This window comes from Helianthus annuus, chromosome 10, assembly GCF_002127325.2.
Source record: "Helianthus annuus cultivar XRQ/B chromosome 10, HanXRQr2.0-SUNRISE, whole genome shotgun sequence".
Classification (NCBI taxonomy): domain Eukaryota; kingdom Viridiplantae; phylum Streptophyta; class Magnoliopsida; order Asterales; family Asteraceae; genus Helianthus; species Helianthus annuus.
This window is the reverse complement of record NC_035442.2, coordinates 44,570,609-44,591,994: the sequence shown is the minus strand read 5'-3', so window position 1 is coordinate 44,591,994 and position 21,386 is coordinate 44,570,609. Positions and strand designations below refer to the sequence as shown.

General features: G+C 35.9%; 1 protein-coding gene and 1 long non-coding RNA gene across 2 annotated transcripts; one reads left to right on the top strand and one right to left on the bottom strand.

The window, feature by feature from the left end:
• The first annotated feature begins 14,591 nt into the window (after positions 1 to 14,591).
• LOC110885028 lies at positions 14,592 to 15,645 on the top strand. Its single transcript, XR_002561844.2, has 2 exons — positions 14,592 to 15,274; positions 15,343 to 15,645. It is a non-coding gene; the product is annotated as an uncharacterized LOC110885028 (long non-coding RNA).
• A 7-nt stretch (positions 15,646 to 15,652) lies between these two features.
• Positions 15,653 to 19,523, bottom strand: LOC110885027 (serine/threonine-protein kinase PEPKR2). The gene is made up of 4 exons (XM_022132724.2): positions 19,390 to 19,523; positions 18,457 to 18,878; positions 17,329 to 17,625; positions 15,653 to 15,941 (listed from the first exon to the last, which is right to left on the bottom strand). The coding sequence occupies exons 2-3, from the start codon at positions 18,755 to 18,757 to the stop codon at positions 17,405 to 17,407; spliced, it is 522 nt and encodes a 173-aa protein (XP_021988416.1). The 5' UTR covers positions 18,758 to 18,878; positions 19,390 to 19,523; the 3' UTR covers positions 15,653 to 15,941; positions 17,329 to 17,404.
• Positions 19,524 to 21,386: the final 1,863 nt, after the last annotated feature.

Here is a 21,386-nt window from a genome sequence, read left to right as displayed (position 1 = left end):
ATTGGAACATAACCCACTTCATACAAGTTCATCAATCTAAGTTTCAAGACATACCTCACGATCCCCTTGTCTAGGTGATCACTAATTCATGTTCCTTAATAGATTTGAGCCTCGATTCAACGTTCAATTTCGAGCTTCTTTAAGAACTAGGGTTTACACCCCTTTGTTCTTCTCCAGAGCATTCCACGCACACACACACACACGATGTATGTGTGTTGTGTGTTATGATTTTGTTTATTAAAACATAACTTTCCCCCCTTGTTCATATATGGTCCCTCAAGTTTGTTCCCTTGTTTGCTTTGCTAAACTTTTGACTAGGTATAATAACCTAGTTACTACATTCTATTTTATTAAACATGGGGTCTCACTAGCAAATTTAGTAATTCGAGTTTTTGGGGCGTTACTTAACTAGCTTAAATAACCCAGTTGTTTATTTCATGCTAAGTCATATAAGAACACATGGCAATTATAAACGTTCAGGTTTTGGGGTGTTACACCTAATTCCCTACAGTTATGGCTCTGATACCAATCTGTCACACCCCAACCGATGGCGGAATCATCGGGGCATGGCACTGAGCGAAACAGATTGTCCAGAAGTTTCTATAACAACCATCATTACCATTCAGTTTTAAATGACACGTCCCATACCGTATCCCAAATAATAAAACAAGTTATTATAGATAAGCATCTAGTCAAATATACTGTTCCGACAACTCAGATTTAAATAAAAATATAAATATTGTTCAAATGCCTCTAGAGACTCGATCTGCAAGATCTACAGACAACTATGCTCTAGACGCTTATTCCTAGCTCGCCTTCCTAGCAGATAAGCATCCTAATTTCCTGTCACATATGTTAAAATAAAGTCAATACATGAAATGTAAAGGTGAGCATACAAGTTTGATATAGCATATAGAGTTCGAAATAGTTTACGCATAACCAGCTCGTACATAGAGGAAAATGATGCATGTTAATTATCGACATGGATCTATCGATACCAGTGACTGCGGGTTGATTGTCCGAGACAGTTCGCAATACATGATTACCACCGTAATCCATGCAAGTAATTGTCCTTAACAACCCCCGTGTGAACGGTTGCTGAGTCCAAACTGTAGTACTACGTCGTTAAGGCAGGTAGACAGCATTCCACATGTAATCATAACAACAAGCATTCATTTAGTCACGTAATACATGCAGTACAGTTAGCGTTTAAATAGAAATTGAGTAGTGTGATCTATTGTGATTTAGGTAAGTAACGTTTGTAACACCCAGAAGTGCTAAAGCAAAAAGGGTTTGAGTATACTCACAGCGATTGATTGATGGATTGAAGGGAGCGCTTGAGAGTAGGGTTAGCCTGAATAGTTCGATAGCATAACGATGAGTGACGTGCAAAAATGGAAACAAGTGATGATGGGTCGAACAGCCTGGTCGATCGGACGGTAGGTTCGATCGAAGGGGTTGTTCGTTCGGTTGGACAGTCCGTTCGGACAGCCTGTTCGATCTGCCGGTAGGCTCGATTGGGTGGACTGTTCGAGTGGATTGTTTCTTCCTTTGAGTAGGATGTGTTTGTGTATGATGGCTTGTCCTTTTGAAGTTTTCGTTGTAGTATTTGAGAACATTGAAGTGTTCTTACCTTTCAGGTCGATCGATCGAATGGGCCGTTCGATCGGTCGGCTTAACCGATCGGTTAGACATTTCAGTAGTAGTTCTCAGCAGGATGTCACCTGATCGAACAACATGTTCGATGGGTGGCACTCCAATACGTCGAACGAGTTGCAAAATCGATTAAGGTTTGAAGCATAGTATCTCATGATCCGATGAGTAATGTTATCGAACAGTTCGTTCGATCGAACATCACCTCATTCAATACTATACATCATGAAATTGTTAAAGTGTGGGGCCATGTGCTAGCCGATCGGCTGGCCTGGTCGATCGGCTGTCATGTCCGATCGGTTGGGCTGTTCGTTCGAACAGCCTGTTCTATCGGTCAGCATCCTGACCTGGTCGGCCTGTTCGTCTAACACTTGGCTGTTCTATTTGTTTGACATTATATTGAGATGTTTTGACAACGAGTTGAACAATGGCACCTTCGTTCTTACTTGTTTCCCCTGCTCGGACAGGAATCACCCAAGTCCGGCCGGTGAACGGTTCGGAACGGAGTTTATAGTTTAACCCAAAATCGGTGAATCTCGTAGATAGAATCCGAATCTTGAACCGCTTGACCATTAGAATGATTGGTGCGTTGGCTCAAGCTCCGTTTCTACCGGTTTGAAGGCATTGAGTGTAAAAGAGTTGAAAGAAAGTTGGAAATCCTTCTTTCAATCCTTCACACCATGTAAATGTTCAGAGTTGTGATAGATCTTAGTGTTTTTATGTGGAAATCGGCTAGATCCAAGTGATTCTTGGTGGATTGAGGCCAAAACATGAAGTTCTTGAAGAACACCATGATGACATCATCCTAGAATGCTTAGATCTTGATGATTTCACGGTTAGAAATCAAGATTTGAAAGATAGAAAGGTGTAGGAGTGTGTATTGATCAAGAAAGTACAAGATTTAGGATGAAAACTTACCGAAATCGGAAGAAATCTGAGAAAAGAAGGGGAGCACGAGCTGGTCGGTCATAGGGTTTCCAAAAGTGGAAAGAATGACAATGACAGGCCTATTTATAGGCTTCCCAAAGAGGAAAGGGCTGGCCGATCGGCCAGGCATCCCGATCGGACAGCCTGCTCGATCGGACAGTCTGTCCGATCGGCTGGGCTGTTCGATTGGCTAGGAGCCTGATCGATCCACGGTCCTTTTCGAACATTCGGTGCGACAATTTTTGATATTTCGATTTCGATTGAAGACGATACGAGTAAGATAGAGTTTCATATTCAAATTACTCTTAATCCCAACCACTATATCTACATACAAGCATCTACATTCCATATTCGACTTCGATTTCGATTGAGTTCGATTGAGTTTCGAGTTTCGATTCGATTGATCACCACACATAACATAAAGTAAGCACGCACAGGTAACACATAAGGCACGCACACACATAATATCACACCAAATTCGCAAAATTCGAGTTTCGAGTTCAATTGATGATTCGATTAGCTTGGTTATTGATTTGGTTAACTTTATCGCATTGTTACTTCCTACTATTCACAGTCGTAAATCGTTTTGCGTCGGTTAAACATTCGATTACCTCGATTTCTTTGATTAACAACACTTACTCCACATAATACAAAACATAAAATCGACTACTTACAGTCAAAGAAGTCAAACTTGACTTGGACTTTGACTTTGACATTCGAAAACACGGGGTGTTACATTTCACTTTCATCACTACCCTCATCCTCATCACCATTGTAATCAGGATCATCACCACCATCAGGATCAATAAACTTTGCATTTGTTACCTCAATTTTTTTGCTCTGTTCATCGTCGACTACATCAATACTTTCAGAACTTTCATCTGAATTAGATTCAGAGCTAACATCTACTGCACTACCCTCTTTTTCATTAACCCCAACCTCTTTTTCATTAACCCCATCCTCTTTTTCATTGCCCTAAACTTCAGATTGTGTTCAATCACTTAAGTTTGCAGGGTCAGCTTATAATTTATCACCTAAGTTTGTAGCATGAGCTTGTTTTTTAATACCCCAAATATGCTCAAGATACACCTCAATGACCTTGTTAGTTTGAGTATACTTTACCATCCTAATAACATCACTACCACCCATTAATGATCTTATCCCAAATTCAAAACACTCTCCTAGAATCCTGAATTTGCATCTTAATCCATCTAGTTCATCTTCTGTGTAACCCATCTCACACATCATATCATTGAATTTGATCAAAGAAAAGTAGCCAGGGTTAACCTTGTCAATGTATGATACTTTACCCTCATACCCAAATTCTGGAAAGTTAGTCAATTCCCCTCCATGATGTATCTCAAATGTGAACAGGTCAGGATCCTCAGCTAAAATCAAAACAAAAAGGAAACACCATTAAACAACATTAATAGAACAAAACAGGGGATCATTACACCAATTTTGGGGGATTTAGAACATACCATAATCAACGTCGGGATTAAAGGTTGAACCTGGAGGCCGAGCATTCCACATTGTTATTGCTTCAATCGACGACTCGGGAACAAGGTGATTATGCTGGATTAGTGGATGATTTTGGAGAATAAGAAGAATGACGATGGATGATTACAGTGAAATAGGGTTTCAAAAAGGTTAAAATGTCTTTATATATTATGATAAAAGAATGGATCAAAATAGCAAGTGGAAAGATTTAAAAAGCTAATCCCCACAATTACCCTTGGTTAAAAATGGGGTTTTTGGACGGATTTATGGCATGTGATCAAAATGGCAACAAATGGGAAAAGTCAGGGACCCAGAGGAGAAAAAAAAAACTATTTGGATTAAAATTGAAAATTTGGACAAATCTCAACTACTAAATGGTAATTTACTCTAATTTTTTATAGTAAACAACTTTTGCATGTTGTTGAAACGGTAATTTTGGTGGAAAATAATTATGTACCTTGACTATCCGACTATGTTTAGTCATTAATTTTTTTATTGTTAATGACTTTCTTGTGTGGCTGGAACGATAATTTTGGTGGAACATAATTCGGCACTAGAACCACCCGACGATGATTATGAGTAAATATTTAATTGTTTTTATGTTTAGTGCTTATGCAGAATAAAATTACATATTTCAACTAACTTGAAGAGTAGATATTTAGGGGTTTTATATTTTTTTAACGCATCAACATCAAGCTCCTGCAATATATATTAAAGTTACATGTCAACACAAAAGTATTGGTGAGTATACAAGTTTAGTGTACTAGCATAAGTATAAAGAATTTTGAAGAAATCCACATGGCAAAAACGTATACTAAGGCATAACGTATCTTGAACTAACTTGCATCACATACGTTTCAACCTAAAGATTCAACTAGTGTAACCTTATCATCGCAACAACAAGACCGTTTGGATGGTTACTTAACATAGACCCAACAAGGGTGGTGTGCTACTCCTATAGCGTTATACATGTTAAAGTAGGCTCGTACGAAGTTAATGACAAAGTATAGTGCAAGAATGGCTTCTAGCATGCATGTATTCCTAAAGCATAAATGCATCAAGCATGTATATCAGATTCATTTGTATAAATAATGTATTTTCATAAATGTGTTTGTGTGAGTTTTAATATGGTATATATATTGCACCCAAAAGTGTGAAAACGAAAAGAGGGTCATGTATACTCACGGTTTGCGAAGAAATTTCCACTTAGTGAGTTTAATGAGTTTGTGGAACACCGAAGTTACCCTAAGAGGGTCACGTATACTCACCACCACCACCACTCACCGGCCACCACCACCGGCCACCACCACTACTCACCATCACCACCACTCACCACCACCACTCACCGGCCACCACCACTACTCACCACCACCACCACACACCCTTACCACTCACCGGCCACCACCACCACCACTCACCGGCCACCACCACCACTCACCGGCCACCACCGCCACTCATCGGTCATGATTAAGCGGGTCAATAACCTAGTGTTATTATAAAACTCTAGCGAATAAATGTCCTATAAAACTTATGTTTTACGACTCAAATATCAAGTGTCCTACTACGGTGTATTATAATAACACCATAATGATTAAGCGTCCTATAAAGGTTAAAGTTATAAGACCCTAGTGTCAAGTGCCCTATTAAGTTATATTATAATAGATCTCTAGCGAATAAGCGTCCTATAAAACTAATGTTTTATGACTCAAATATCAAGTGTCCTATTACGGTATATCATAATAACACCACAATGATTAAGTGTCCTATAAAGTTTAAAGTTATAAGACCCAAGTATCAAGTGTCCTATTAAGTTAAGTTCTAATATGACTTCGACTAGAAAGGGTCCTATAATACTAAACATTTATGACTTAACTACAACGGGTCCTATTAAGTTATGTTATAATAGGACCCCAGATGATCAAGTGACCTAATAGAGAACCACATAATGGGACACTAACATTAAATGTCTTATAAAGTACTTTATTAGGATCTACATTTTAAGTGTCCTATTAAATTATATGATAATAGGAACCCAAAAAATCATCCATCCTATTAAATAGTTTTTTGGGACACCGGTTTAGTAGATTATATTATAAAAGGACCCCAAAATTTCATTAGTCCTATGAAATAGTTTTTTAGGACCCTCTTTTACAAGCGCCCCACAGAAAAGGTCCTAAAAAGCCATTTTTGTTGTAGTGGTTTGTGGAACACCTAAGTTACCCTAAGAGGGAACGAAGGTATGTGAGTTGCGGTGTTTGCGTTTAACAGATAGGATTCGGAATTTAAATGTTAACATATACGAATGTAAATTAAGGTACCATGAGAATGGTCATGCAAGGAGGTAGGATGCATTCCATCCATTTAACCTCATTATATGATTCACTAAAGCACAAAATCATCAACTTTGATGATGGGTTGGTCATGGATATGAAAATAATAAGAACTTAAACCTGCTAATTTTACAAACAACCAAGTGAGCTAGCTAGATGCGTGCATCCCAAACATGGAAAGTGTTTGGGGACGTGATCTAGCCTTGTCCTTTTGATGGAAATTGTTTGACACTTAGTAGTATGAAGAAAATATAACAAGTGAGGTAGTAGAACAAAGTTGAAGAGCCAAAGCTTCCATGGTTCTCACATTCACCAAAACACAAGTCTCAGCATATTGAAGATGTTGAGCTTGGACGGTCTCATCACTTATAGGTTGTTTGAAACCTTGTCAAAACAGAAAGTTTAGAAGGTGTTTAAACCTCTAAACTTATAGTAATCAACCATACTCAAGCTCCATAACAATAGGTTGAGTTAGAAGCAAGGTTTGTACAAGATTGTATAAGTTAAACATGTTTATAGAAAGTGTAAGTAAAAGTATTATCAAAACAAAATTTTAACACCACTTTGGACCTCAAATATGGTGAGTTCCACCTTAGTTTGCCATGACAAACTTGTGGAAATCTTCCTATAGGTTATCCAAATAGTTTGAAAGAAAAAATGAAGAAGAACGGTGACGAAAAGTGTGTGAAAACTTACTAAGAACACTAAGTGTTTTCTGCCCAAAATGGAGAATTCTTGAGAGTTTTTGGATGTTAGGAGTGATTTGTAGGATGTGTAAAGGTGTTAGGAAGGTGTGGGAGGCATGTATTTATAGTGGAGGATTAGGGTTTGTGTTTAAAGAAGGTTGGAAGGTGATAAGGGGTGAAAAGAAATGAAAAATGGACCAACCCGCGAGTTGGCTGGAACCTGCTATGGATCGACCTTTGTCGCGCGTCGCGTGAGATGACCTGGTATCTCTCGCGTGGCTAGGGAGTGAGTTTTGAGAGTGTTCTTTTTTGGCCCTTGTACTTTGTAATTATGTTATTTTATGTAGTGAACTTGTATTTTAGCCCGTTTTAGGTATTGAAAGTGTATCAAAGTATTGTATGAGTATGATGCATGGACGATTGATATTTCCAAGAATTTGGAGTATGTAACATGTATATGTATAAAAAAATAGTTTTACATTATGATCAAAGCCTCGGATTACAAGATTGAAAATAAAATATGAATACGACACTATTACAAGTTTTTAAAAAATAGAAATATGAATACGTTTCTAAATAAGGAAAGTACGGAAATGTGAAGCGTTACAAATATAACATTTTATGAATTCTTTCTTCCATCTATATACGTTTACATGTAAATATGTAATTTTTTCGATGCTTCACATAAGAGAAACCTACTATTGTCCATTGGCGGAACAGGGGGGTCCAAAGTTCACCAATAAAATAGTTAATAGTTAAGAGCTGGGTCAAAATAGCATCACCGGATCTATTTTCCACCAGCAACGGCAATCTGATTGCAATGAGAGGTGGTGACAGAGGCGGTGGGTGCCAGTGGCGGTGACAGCAAAACGGCAACGTGGTTTGCCGTGAACGCGAAGATAGGAAACAAGAACTCATTGTTTGTTTGGTTTGGCTTTTTCTTCTCATCTGCTGTTTGTTTGCGCTTTGGAAAAAGATAGCAATGCAGAAAAGAAAAGGGCATAAAAGTGGAGAAGACATGTACTAGTAGCTATAAAACTAAATGAGTAAATTACTTTTTGAATCCTTGTATTTTTGTGGTTTTAACCATTTGAGTTCATAATTAAATAGTTTAACGTGCTAAGTCCCTAACCGTTCATTTTATTACGTTTTGAGTCCCTATGTTTTAGTGGTTTTAACAAAATATTGTAAAATGAACGTTTACAGACTCGGAGCATTAAACTTTTTCATTTTGTACACAAGTTGTTAAAACCACTAAAACACAGTTACTCCAAAAGTAATTTACTCAAACGAAATAGATAAATCTAGTACTATTTTCACAATTGAACCTTGATTTTTAACTACAAGCTCATAAATAAACTCTACACATAATAATTTAGATGGTTAGTTAGTAAATAACTTGACTTTTTTTCCTTTTTTTTTTATGTATGAACGGCTAGCAAAAGTGGTAAATCTACTTAAACACAAGAAATGGATTAATAATAATAACAACAATAATAAAAAAAGCTATTGTGACCTCAACGAAAATATTCTCGTTCTGCTACTACCATTTGCAAACCACTTTTCTTACATCTGTCACCACTCCGCCATCACAATACCATCATCATCCACCACTTTCATCCATCTTCCATCCATAGAGTGTGTGTAGCCTGGTGATCCAATATCGATAGTAAGAGTTTTTTGTCAAACAAAGGTCATGCTTGGCTAATCTCTTACATCACCTGGTGAAGACAAAATCATTTATGTATACTTTTGATTTTCTCGCTTTGGTAAATTTTTATTTTGGTTTGTATTAATGACTTTAACAACTAGTTTTTTATATTGAAGGTGAAATTTACTTAATCATTTCTTCATGTTTTGTTGATTCATTCATTCGTGTCTTTACGGTCTATATAAAGCGCGTTAACTGCCTTGAAGGGGTTAGAAGGGTGGTTGGGTAAAGTTCTTGCCTCGTTTAGTGTATAGATCCTGCGAGCACCTGATTTAAGCTTATTAGGACTTCCCTTAAGGCAGATAGCATCAAATTGGGGGAAGTAAGAACGACTTGTAATCCCTTATAAATTAATTACTATTAAAACTTTAAACCGGCCTTGTGGGACTGTATCCCTGCTGACTCATACCAATATGGCCGAGGTGGCATTGCCTCCAAAAGAGGGACATGTCACTTTTTGCATTAATAACTCACTTAATTATCTTTCAATAATTCAGCCTTGCGGGATTGTATCCCTACTGACTCAGACCAATATGGCTGAGGGTAGCGTTGCCTCTAAAAAAGGGACATGCCACAATAACTAAAATAATCTTTTAAAAAATCCAAAGCGATAAAAGTCATCAAAGGATACATAAATGACGAGTCGGATCCAAGTGATTTTATCTTGTCTATCTGTTTTATTTATTTATTCTGTTTCTTTATTTTTATTTATTAAAAACAAAAATAAAAATTTCCTCCCTTTATTTGGTTAGATTAGACACCGACGATATTCCGGTATTAAAAGCTTTTGTGTCATTGGACGACCTCGGTATGTTACAATCACTTACTACGTCAACGATGGGTCCACTCGCCTTAGCGTGTTGTAGAGAGTGATAGTTTTATATCGTGTTTTATAAATTTAAAGCTTGATTAAATGGTAAAAAGGTACTAAAAATATATTAAAAATCCATACACGCTCCGACACGTCAATACTGAGGTGGGCTTTATCTCGTTATTTTTCATATTTTCTATGTTATTATAAAAGTTCTATAACTGTAAATAAATTATTGAACTTTATATTTCAAATATTTTTTGTTCTTAAAAGAAAATCTACCACTACAAATTACTTTATAATCTTTCTTAATGGTTAAAACCCAAAAAAGGGTACAAACATTTATTTTTATTCCCAGGTTCCATCTACACTGAACTCGAGGAAAAAAAGCGAATGTGAAAAGCCTAAGACGAACCTAGTGGTACCCCATGCATTTAGACGCATAAAATTGGTCATGATAACTAACCATATCATTATTCAACTGAAGACTTTGTGACTATTAACACATCATCATACTTTTTTTTTTCTTTTTCATATTTTATATATTTAAAAAAAAACTAGTCGTGTTGAGCGAAAATTCGGTGAAGGCCGTGCTATTAAAAACTCAATATTTTACACTACGAAAACACTTTTTTGGAAATTTTCGATAAGCTCCGCCAGTGCCCCTAGGGTTGGATGAGTAATTTTCCGCTTATTGTGTGTGTGTGTGAGGAGGTGAGGTCCATCTTTTTAGGGTGTGTGAGATTGGATGGTGAAGTAAAAGGGTGAGGACCATGGTTTTAGGTTATTTGTGGGTACCAGTTAACAGTGTTTTGGTGTTTCCTGAGCACTTAGATGTAAAATTGACATGACACCACATAATTGAACGGGGTTAGAATACTACCCTAGCGTACCCCTTCTATCCTAGGGGCTTATATAAAATATTGATGGGGGCTAATAGAGTAACATGACCCGGTTTGTAACTAATGAATAATAGATCCGTTTTCTAGTAAAAATTGTATTTCTATTGAATTTTAAATGTATAAGTCCGTTTTCATAGGCAGTTATGGTTCTCTTTTTTTTTTTTTTTTTTTTTTTTTGAGAAAGGCGATATACAGAAAAATTCAAGCAAGCTGCTCAAGAAATAAGTACAGATACAAGAAATAGAAAACATGAAACAAAATGCAGGATACACATTACTTGTTATGACATAAAGAATTACCAAGCAACCTAGAACTCCCTCCACTCCTTCAAATCCAGCTTGGCTTTTTCCACCCGTGAGTTTATCCAAAGGAATGAAAGAGCTTTGATTTCTCCAATCAATTTTGATAATTGGGGAACTTTACCTTTGAATATTAGCTGATTACTTGCTAGCCAAAGTGACCAGCAGACCATCGCCATAATCAGGTACACCGCCTTCTTAAAACGTCTCGAAGTCTGCATATTTTCAATGAATTCCAGTGTTTCTATAACACTAAGCATATACCTCGGTAGAGAAGTTTTTATCATTGCGAGATCGCTATCCAAACCTGGTGAGCAAACTCGCATGAGATAAGAAGATGATTTGCCGATTCGGTTGCCCCATTGCACATAACGCAGCTCATAACAGAAATGGTAGGCATGTAGTCCAGTTCTTTTTGTAAATCACAAACCCGAAATATCTCCATAACAGAACCCGATTGCCACAACCATTCATCCAATCCCTGCCTCATGTGATGATTATGTAGCAACATTTTGCAATTATTCCACTCTGCCACTTCTCTGTTTTGTGTTAAGGTTTTTGCACTACCCCAAACCCACTCGATGCCCCCTTGTGCGAGTCGATATCTTTGTCGAACTGTGCAGAATTTATCCGTTTCCATGGCGAAAAGACTGGGGAATATTTCACGTAAAGGCCTATTGCTAATCCAATTGTCGATCCAGAAATAGGTCTTATCGCCTTCATCCATTTTGACTTTCAACATGCCTAGCACATCGACCGCACGATTTCCCGATGCCATACACATATTTATTATACCCTTCCACATGCCGCCTAATGTTCTTTTGAACGGAATAGGCGAGTAACATCGTGAGCCTCGATGTATAGCTGCTACGACTTAATGAACAATTTGGTTACATATAAGCAATGTTGTTAGAACCGGACTGGAAGTTGAACAGGTCTCATCACTGGTCCACCAGTTGTATCGAATGAAAGAACCGTGCTATGCCGTAAATATTATAAAAATAAATAGGATAAAAATGAAAAAAAATCAACAAAATCCGGTCCAACCCCTATAAAATTTGGTCCGACCATTCTCTTTTCCAGTCCGACCCTTCAAATCCGGTCTGATAGGGCGGACCGGAATGGTCAGACTTCCGGTCCGATCCGATTTTCAAAACCATCCATATAACCATTTAACACAACCTCATTGTGTTGTTTATGTTCAATGGTTTTATGATTATCTTTTAAAACTTCCTTTTTAACTTTAAAACACAATTTTTATCAATCATTTTTGTTCTAAGACCATACACCATCTTTTTACTCAAGATTCAACTCCATTATTGGTTTGAGTCATTTTTACTGTAATATATGAAGAAGAATATACTACATTGTCTACAAAACCTATAATAAGGATTTGTTTATATTACATAATAGATGATAAATTCAGGTTTAAAATAATAACCATGTTTAGTGTCCAATTTGCTTACATTTGGAGGACTTTTGTTTTTTAAGAAACAAATAACAAAATGGATTATGAACGGGTACTTAGCTTAAGTGATTCTTTCTTAATCATCCTTGGCTTTGAGCACTTTACAAATCCTAGATCACTAATCTCTGTAAAACAGATGCTATTAGTCTCGCCATAGGTATAGGGTTCTTTCTGTGACCACTCTTTCCCTTTGACATGAGAGTAAGTATCGGCTCCTTAAGAGTAAATAAAGGTGTAAAGAATGTGAGTATAAGTTTAGGGTTTGTGAGAGTGTACATGAATGTGTTTACTTTTACCGAGGAGTATTTATAGAGATTATTTCTGTCTTACTCGTATCTTGGGGATACGACGTCTCCTTTTCAAATTGGTTAGAGCATTCACATCCATTCCACTAAATTATGTGTGTGGAGTTTTTATAATGTAAAGAGTATAAAAAGTGGTTGTGAGTGGAGGAGAGAGAAAATATTATTGTTCATCTGTATATTTGAGGAGACACTGTTCACCCCCTATAATTTTTTAATATATTTTGAGAGTGGTTGTGAGTGGAGGAGAGAGAAAATGTAATAATAAAGGTATAAAAAATATTATTTAATTGAAAGAGAGAGAGAGAGAGAGAGAGAAAATATTACTGTTCATCTGTATATTCGAGGGGATACTGTTTACCCTCTATAATTTTTTAATATATTTTGAGAGTGGTTGTGAGTGAAGGAAAGAGAAAAGTTAATAATAAAGGTATAAAAATATTATTTAATTGAAAAGAAAAGAGAAAATATAGTGTTTTTTAGTGTAATTTAGAGTAAAAATATGGTGGAATGGATATGAATGCTCTTAAGGATAGTAATATTGATCTCCTTTTTAAATCAGTAAAAAATATTTTTCCTTTTATCTGTAAGTAATGTAGACAAAACTAACATTATTATAAAATTCGACCCTGGTTGACCTAACGAGACAAAGAATTACAGGTATTCCGGGCCATACCTCTTTTAACATGAATTCTCGAATAGGAAAACTTAGGTGATGTTTGGTCGGGTATAATTCATGGGATTGATTTTAAATTCCACCATTCTTTGGTATGTTTGGTTGGCTAAGGGAGGGAGTCTAAATTTGAATTGCTTTGCAATCAAATACTTCATTTGATGGAATATACAATCCTTCAACACTTCAAAGGAAAAATCAGGAATCTTGATAAGATTACCTAAATAACCTATCTTGTTTATGAGGGTGAGAAAATTAACCACCATAATCGATAACCGAACCATAACCGACATAACCGAACCATTAATAACCGATAACCAATATAACCTATGGTTATGGTTATGAAACTTTGTATAACCGCTCAATCGGTTATGGTTATGGTTATGAAGCTTTGGTTAACCGAATATAACCGAAACCGAACCGAAGTTGTGATGTTAACTTTATATAATAGATTTGTGTTTTACAAAACCATATAGAGGGTTTTTACTAAGATAAAAGTATGTTAGTAACAAAATGATCTTGATGTAGATGTCATTTATTTTGATAAAAAACTAAGGTGTTATGGCTATAATGGTTTTTGTTTGAGAATTACCTTATTAAAAAGAACTCTAAATCGGTAGTTTAACCAAAAAGTTTAGTCTTCGTTATCTTATAAAATAGGCTCAAGCTAAGTTCAAATCATGCACAACCCTATTTATTTCAAACCTTGCTTGGTTACATAACCAAAATTAACCAAAACTGAACCATAACCGAATTCATAACCGATTAACCATAACCGAAGTTTGGTTATGGTTATGGTTACCAAAACTCCATAACCGAACTAGCGGTTATGGTTATGGTTAATAGTAAAAACCAACCCAAACCGACCCATGCACTGTTTATAATTCACATCTCCACCATAACCAACATTTTTCTCCAGCCAACAAAATTTCGCGACATTTGAACCATGTGTTTTCAAACCCACCTAAAAACACCAACCACCACCCCTAGTAATTTCAGCAAGATCTTACTTTTTCTCTCAGATTAAAGGCAAACTAATCAGCGATGGTGGTGGCGGGCGTTGGTTATCAGAGATGGTGGCTGGCGGCTTTTGAGATGAAGAACAACTTTTTAGTTTGAGTTTTATATTTTTATTAAAGGGAAATTTTGTCTTTTTAGATATTTTTGCATTTCAATTTCATTAACAAACTTATAACCAAACAAAACAAAGGAATTCCTTAAATTCAAGGGTAAATTACACTTTTCGTTCTTTATGTTTGTATCAAATTGCAATGGATAGCCTTTAACTTCAATAATTACAATCGCAATCCTTTATTTGTAAAACCCACTACAACATACGTCATTTAGCATTAACCTGGTTAAAATTTTCAGTTAACTTTAGTAACATAAGGGTAATTTAGTCTTTTTACCAATTACCAAATCATTTAAGAAATATTTTAATAATCAAGACAAAAATAATACCTAAATCCATTCTCTCTCTGAACAACCAGATCTAGATCTAGATCTGACAATCACCACCAAACCCCACCACCACCATTTAAGAACCCTAGAACAACCCTCTTATAACAATCTCAAAAATCCATTCTCTCTCTGAACAAGCAGATCTAGATCTAGATCTGACAATCACCACCAAACCCAACCACCACCATTTAAGAACCCTAGAACAACCCTCTTATAACAATCTCAAAATTCGATTTCTTTAATCATAGTTAGACGTGAAGATGTGGGGGCTTTTGATTAGAAGATGAAGACGAGTATGTTGGTGCAAGAATTATGTTGAATTTATGCGGTCAGAGGCCATGGCCGCCGGCCGGAGCTCACACCAGCGCCGTAGTCACATCAACAGCCGTAGCAACCACCCACATAGTTGTAGCACCGTCGTCATCATCTATTAACTACGTCGCTCACGCCATCTCTGCATACCATTAACTCCATCATAGTTGTAACACCATCGTCATCATCCATCTCCACATATCATAGTTGTCAAAAAGCCCCCCACCCTCTAATCAACCGTAAGTTAAGTCAACTACTGCATCATCTTCATGTCTCCTTTTCTAAATGGGATTTCTTTTCACTGCAGTTGAACTTGTTTGAAAAGCATTACAGTCTTCTAACAGAGCACGACATGAAACAATCATTAGCCAACATATACCATTATGCCATTCCAAGAATGTGGGTAGGGGTGGGTGGGTTGGTTTAATGTATTTTGCCTGTGTTGATGAGAGATGGGGAGAAACAAATCTGAGTTTGGAGTTATTGGGGGAGAAATAGAGAGAGATGGTTTCATGTATTTACAACTCATCATCATCATTGTATTTACAACTGATATATATATTATATAACTAGGTTAATGCCCGCGTTAAACGCGGGCTTCAACCAAAAACATATTATTTACTTTGAAATTTAATATTCTGTGAAAATGCATACATTGGAAGAAACACTATTAGCGGATTAATTTTTACATGCCGCTAAAGCCATGAAAACAATAGAAAATGATAAAAAAGAAAAAAATAATCTACACACAAGTACAATAACATATGTTTGATGGTTGTAGGAAATAATATGGCTTTTAGCACAAGCGCCTTAGGCGCCTCATTGATGAACCTCTCTCCATTGATGATCTTAAGAAATACTTCCACTTTATCAATGATTTGGCTTTGCAGATGTTTGATGAGTGGCCTACACAAAAAGTACTGGTTCTTAGAAAGGCATCGACAGTAAGTCGCCAACAACCATATACACAGCTATTGCATGAATGATACTTGAATACACCATACATTACAAACAACATGTATTATTTCTATTGTAACATTCGGGAACCAACATTTTATCATATATCAGCCAGAAACCAAACGACTTATATTAACCTATAAATTGGATGAAACCCTATAGGTGGTCACGTTAAACATATCCTACAAATCATAGACACATCTTTAAATTAGTTTACAAAAATTTAATAACCAATTCAATTTCAAAATGAAGGTTTAACTAAACAACAATTTCAAAATGAAAGTTTAACTAAACAACAAACATACAGTTTAAAATCAGCATGAAGGCATATATTATGATGTTAATTGGATAATCATTAAGCAATAAGCATTTAAAAATCCACACAAACATTATGTTTGCCATTTTCATCCAAAACAACTTTTTTGTACAGTATAGTCCTTTACTTTTGGGATTTTTTGCCATTTTCATCCAAACGTCTTGACTTTTTTTTTTGAGTAAAATGCACGGATAGTCCTTGTGGTTTGGTGAAATTTCACCTTTAGTCCCCAACTTTTCAAAATTACACTCTTAGTCCCTGTGGTTTGACAACTTATAACTCAGATAGTCCCCAAAGCGGATGGAGGTTAGTTTTTCTGGTTAAGTGGGTGTGAAATGACAAGGATTGTCCGAGTAACAACTTGTCAAACCACAGGGACTATCCAAGTAACAACTTGTCAAACCATAGGGACTATCCGAGTAACCTTTATCCGCTTTAGGGACTATCCGAGTAACAACTTGTCAAACCACAGGGACTAAGAGTGTAATTTTGAAAAGTTGGGGACTAATGATGAAATTTCACCAAACCCCAGGGACTATCCGTGCATTTTACTCTTTTTTTTTTTACCAAAATTGTCCTTGAGATTTGGGATTTTTTTGCCATTTTCATCCAAATTAGACGTTTGGATGAAAATAGCAAAAAATCCCAAAAGTGAAGGACTATATGGTATAAAAAAGTTGTTTTGAATGAAAATGGCAAATATGCCCAAACCTTAGGGACAATTTTGGCAATTTACTCTAAAGAGATTTATATACATTGTTAAGATCTCTAGAATTTAAAATTTTAAAAAATTATCATTCATAACTTAGAGGATTGTCTTTTATAAATAAATTGAAATATTAACAATCAGAAATGTAGATAAGATGTATTTAAATTAAGTCATAAAGAGGGGTCAGGGGTAGACTCTATTTTTTTTAATTTTCCCTTAAATAATGGATAAAACAAATTATTTGACCCCATATAATCTAAATCAGAATAACTTATCGAAACACAAAACTACATGAAAAGAAACGAACTTACGTAGTACGTTTTCAGCAGTGTACCTCTCGGATACATTTCTTGTTAGCATATGTGCAATAAGATCACGGGCAGGTTGTTATATCGAGTCCCATAACTTATCTTGAAAATTAATGGACATGTTTTTTACAGCCTCAAACACGGTATTTACAGAACCGCCACCAAACGGGAGGAGACCGACCAAAAGTGCATGGAGGACCACACCAGCACTCCATATATCGACTTTTTCATAATAAGCACTGATCAAAACTTCAGGAGCAACATATGCAGGACTTCCTACCACACCGAATAGACTTTGACCTGTGTAAAAAAGTCAAAACATTTGTACCTGTAAATAGACTTTGACCTGTGTAAAAAAGTCAAAAAAAAATTGTACATGTTCTTGATTCTGTAATATGTACATAGAAATTCAGGGTCAGGTCGGGTCGGGACGGGTCGACCCACAAACTTTTTTGAGCATTCATACAACTATTTATGAATAATAAAACCATATTAAAATAATAATCTGAATCTTTGTATAAAATATAAATACAATTTAGGATGATGTATGCACTTATGTTCAGCCCGTTTGACCCATGCTACCCAGATCAATGTCCGCTTTTAGCTAAAATTTTTGAATTGATCCGTTCATAAGGGAACGGGTCAAAATGGTTACCTATACATAAGTTACGGGTGGTGTTCGTGGGTTGGTGGGTCCAACCTGACATGAATCCAGAAATTTGACACAACCCAAAAATCGTGTCAAGACATATGAACCCAATTCGACACGGATATTCACAGGTCGACACTAAGATGACCTGTTTAACCCGAGCTTTTTACCTTTAATTACATTGCATATAAATACTTCAAAATTACCGTTTACAACCAAAAATACAAACAAATATAAAAGACCCTTGCATTTTAATTATAAAATCTTATGTCACTTTTTTCTTTTAACTTTTAAAATTTGGCATACATGAAACACACTTTTAAGAAATATAAAATAAATGGGTTAAACGGGCTAACCCATGAACACTCAATGTTGACACGTACATGACCCGTTTAGCTAAATGCGTTCGCGGGTTCGACCCGAAACTGAACCAACCTGTTTATACAAACCAAAACCCGCGTATTTCGTATCAGAATTGGTACCATTAGCGATTCTAGCAGCCAGCCCAAAATCCGCAAGCTTAATTGAGCCAGAAGCCGAAAGAAGAATATTATCAGGCTTTACATCGTGATGAATAACACCCATATCATGACAATATTTAAGAACCAACATCAATTCCTTCATCAAATTAGTAGGTTTTTGCTCTGAAAACAAAACGTCTTCCCTCATCTGATCAAGCAACCGCCCGCCAGAACAAAGCTCCATAACCAAATGAAAAAACCGAGCATCTTCATACACCGCCTTTAATGTCACGACACCCGGATGACTAGAAAGATGTTGCATAATTTCAACTTCTTTGTGCCTCGGGTAGCTATAAAGGGTATTTGCCACCCATTGTCATCTTCATTAACATTAGGCATCCATTTAGATACTTCATTGTTTATCTTCTCTATGCCATACGTAACTGCAACATTACCAGAAAAAAATCAGTATTTATTCCTTCAAAGAAAATAATACCAAGAACAAACCAATTAAATGCATTAATTCCCCTCTTGGTCACAAACTTTGCTCACATTTGCGTTTCAGGTATTTTTCACCTTTTTGACCCAATAAAACCCATCAAAGTTTCAAAAAAATACCGGTCTAAGCTAATCTTCAAAGTTAACCAGTTTCTTATGCCAGATGCCACATCATTTTAGCATGGCAGACAGGTAAGATTAACATTTAAGAAAGTCAGTAACCTCGGATCAAATTTACTGAAATCTTGACCATTTTTTTTCTAGTCTCACAAAAGTTGGTTACTTTTTTTATACAGTTAGCCCATAGCCATGCAATTCCATTCGCTTATTTAGTCAATCTAAGGTTGCATTTGTATTGGGACAAAGGGAGTAAAAGTTGGCGAAAATAAACAACATAGAGGAAATTGAGCTTCATACATCATAATAATTATATATAACATGAGGGTAAATCTGTACCATGATGGGGAAGAAGTCCACCATGACAAAACACCCAATCGTCAACTTTAAGAACAACGGGATGCCGTGCGAGTTCCAATGCCAATGGACCACCAGGTCTTAACAGTACCGATCTTGCAATTACTCCCTTTTGCCGCTGTCCTAATATTTAAATAAATCAATCAGAGGCTAATCACTTTTCATTGGAGACAAAAACGAATATACAGTGTTACCAAATTGCCACCATGATCATCATAAACATAACTGAACAAGAGAAAAGTTGAACATAGAGTTGGTAATTGCAACCCATATACATATGAACGGGTTGATTTAGATTGTTTTTATTTGAAAAGAGTCAAATCAAAGCAATTAGCTAAAAACGAAAATTCACATCCAAAGTCTATTTTTAATGCATACATCTTCCTAAACCGTTACACTAAAAGATTCAGATTTTATTAGAATAAAATACCATTTTCGTCCCTGAGCTTTAGTCAGTTTTGCGTATTTCGTCCAAAGGTTTGTTTTTTCCAAAGGGCATAGAACGTCAAAATCATAACATTATAGAAATCGTACGAACAAAGAAGCTGTATTCTAATAATGAACGTTTAATCATCCTTAATTTTTAATAATATGTAGAAATGTTAATATAATATACCTAAAGGGTAAAATGATTATAAGCATACCATAACTAAATAACCAACAATATGTAGATAACTAAAGAACCAATCCATGCGTTTAATTCTTAAAAGTGTCACATAGAATTTAAAAAAGAAAATACTTACCAAAGTAACATCAACCTCTTTAGACATATGCTTACACCATGTTGGATAAGTACTGGTGACAAAGAATAAAAAGTATAATCATATTCAAAACTTCAAATTGTAAAATAAGAATAATGTAATGAAAAGAGCACGATACCGTCAATGTTAAACACTAACAAACAAATAAAGTCAAATGATTTTCTACAATCTATACCTAAATGGAAAATAAGATTACAATATAAACCATTTTAAAAGTGACAACAATCTTATCCAATCTCAATCACGAAATAGAGTAAACATCAAAATATTGAAAACTGTTAAATAAAGAAAAAATGATATACACAATCGACAAAACCAAACAACCTTAAAACATCAATGTTTAAATTACATGAACAGAAAGATACAAATTAGAAAATCATTACCAAATCCATTACCGGAAAACCTCTGATCATCTCTGTCGTCGGGTTCGAAGCGTGTGACACTTCGGATTTTCCCGGACAACCTTTCGATGTAACATGTGTGTACGTAAACTATTAAGTGAAAAATTATGAATTGCTTGTTATTACGTGTTGGGTGCATATGTGTACGTATAGATATATATATATATATATATATATATATATATATATATATATATATATATATATATATATATATGTGTGTGTGTGTGTGTTATATATATAGGAGCCGAAACCCGACTCGAGACCATGCTCGGTCTCGAGTGAACAGTAGCAGTTGGGCCGGTTAGGGCCTTGTGACCGAGAACCCAACCCGGAACCCCCTAGCCCCAACTCGAGATCCTATATAACCCAACCCTCACACCCTTTTTCCATTTTTCACCCTCATCTCCTCTCACTAAACCCTAAAACCCTAAGATCATCAACCTCCTTTCATCTCCTCTTCCTACTCGGAACCAACCGGAGACACCAAGACCCCCGGATCGAGCTCAAGATCACCACCCGAAAGTCGGTTCATCGGATCTTCACACCCTCAACATCAACCGGTTAGTGTTCATTAGGTGTTTTGTTACATGATGGTGATAAATTGCCTCCAAATGATTGCATGATTATTGGTTACTTAGTTGATATTGTTGATTTCCGGTTGTTACAATGTTTGGTTAAATCGATTATTGTTATATGTTTCGGATCATGTTAATAAAGGATATGTTATATTGTTTAGGTTGAATGATTTTTGTTATCCGAATGATATTAGGGGTTTGGTTAGAGGGTTTATACATAAATTTTGGGTTGTTTATTG

Coding starts and splice junctions, on each gene's coding strand:
- LOC110885027 (XM_022132724.2), bottom strand. CDS start 18,757: ATGCAACATCTTTCTAGTCATCCGGGTGTCGTGACATTAAAGGCGGTG. Junction 17,626..18,456: donor GGCTGCTAGAATCGCTAATG/GTACCAATTCTG, acceptor TTTTTTACACAG/GTCAAAGTCTATTCGGTGTG.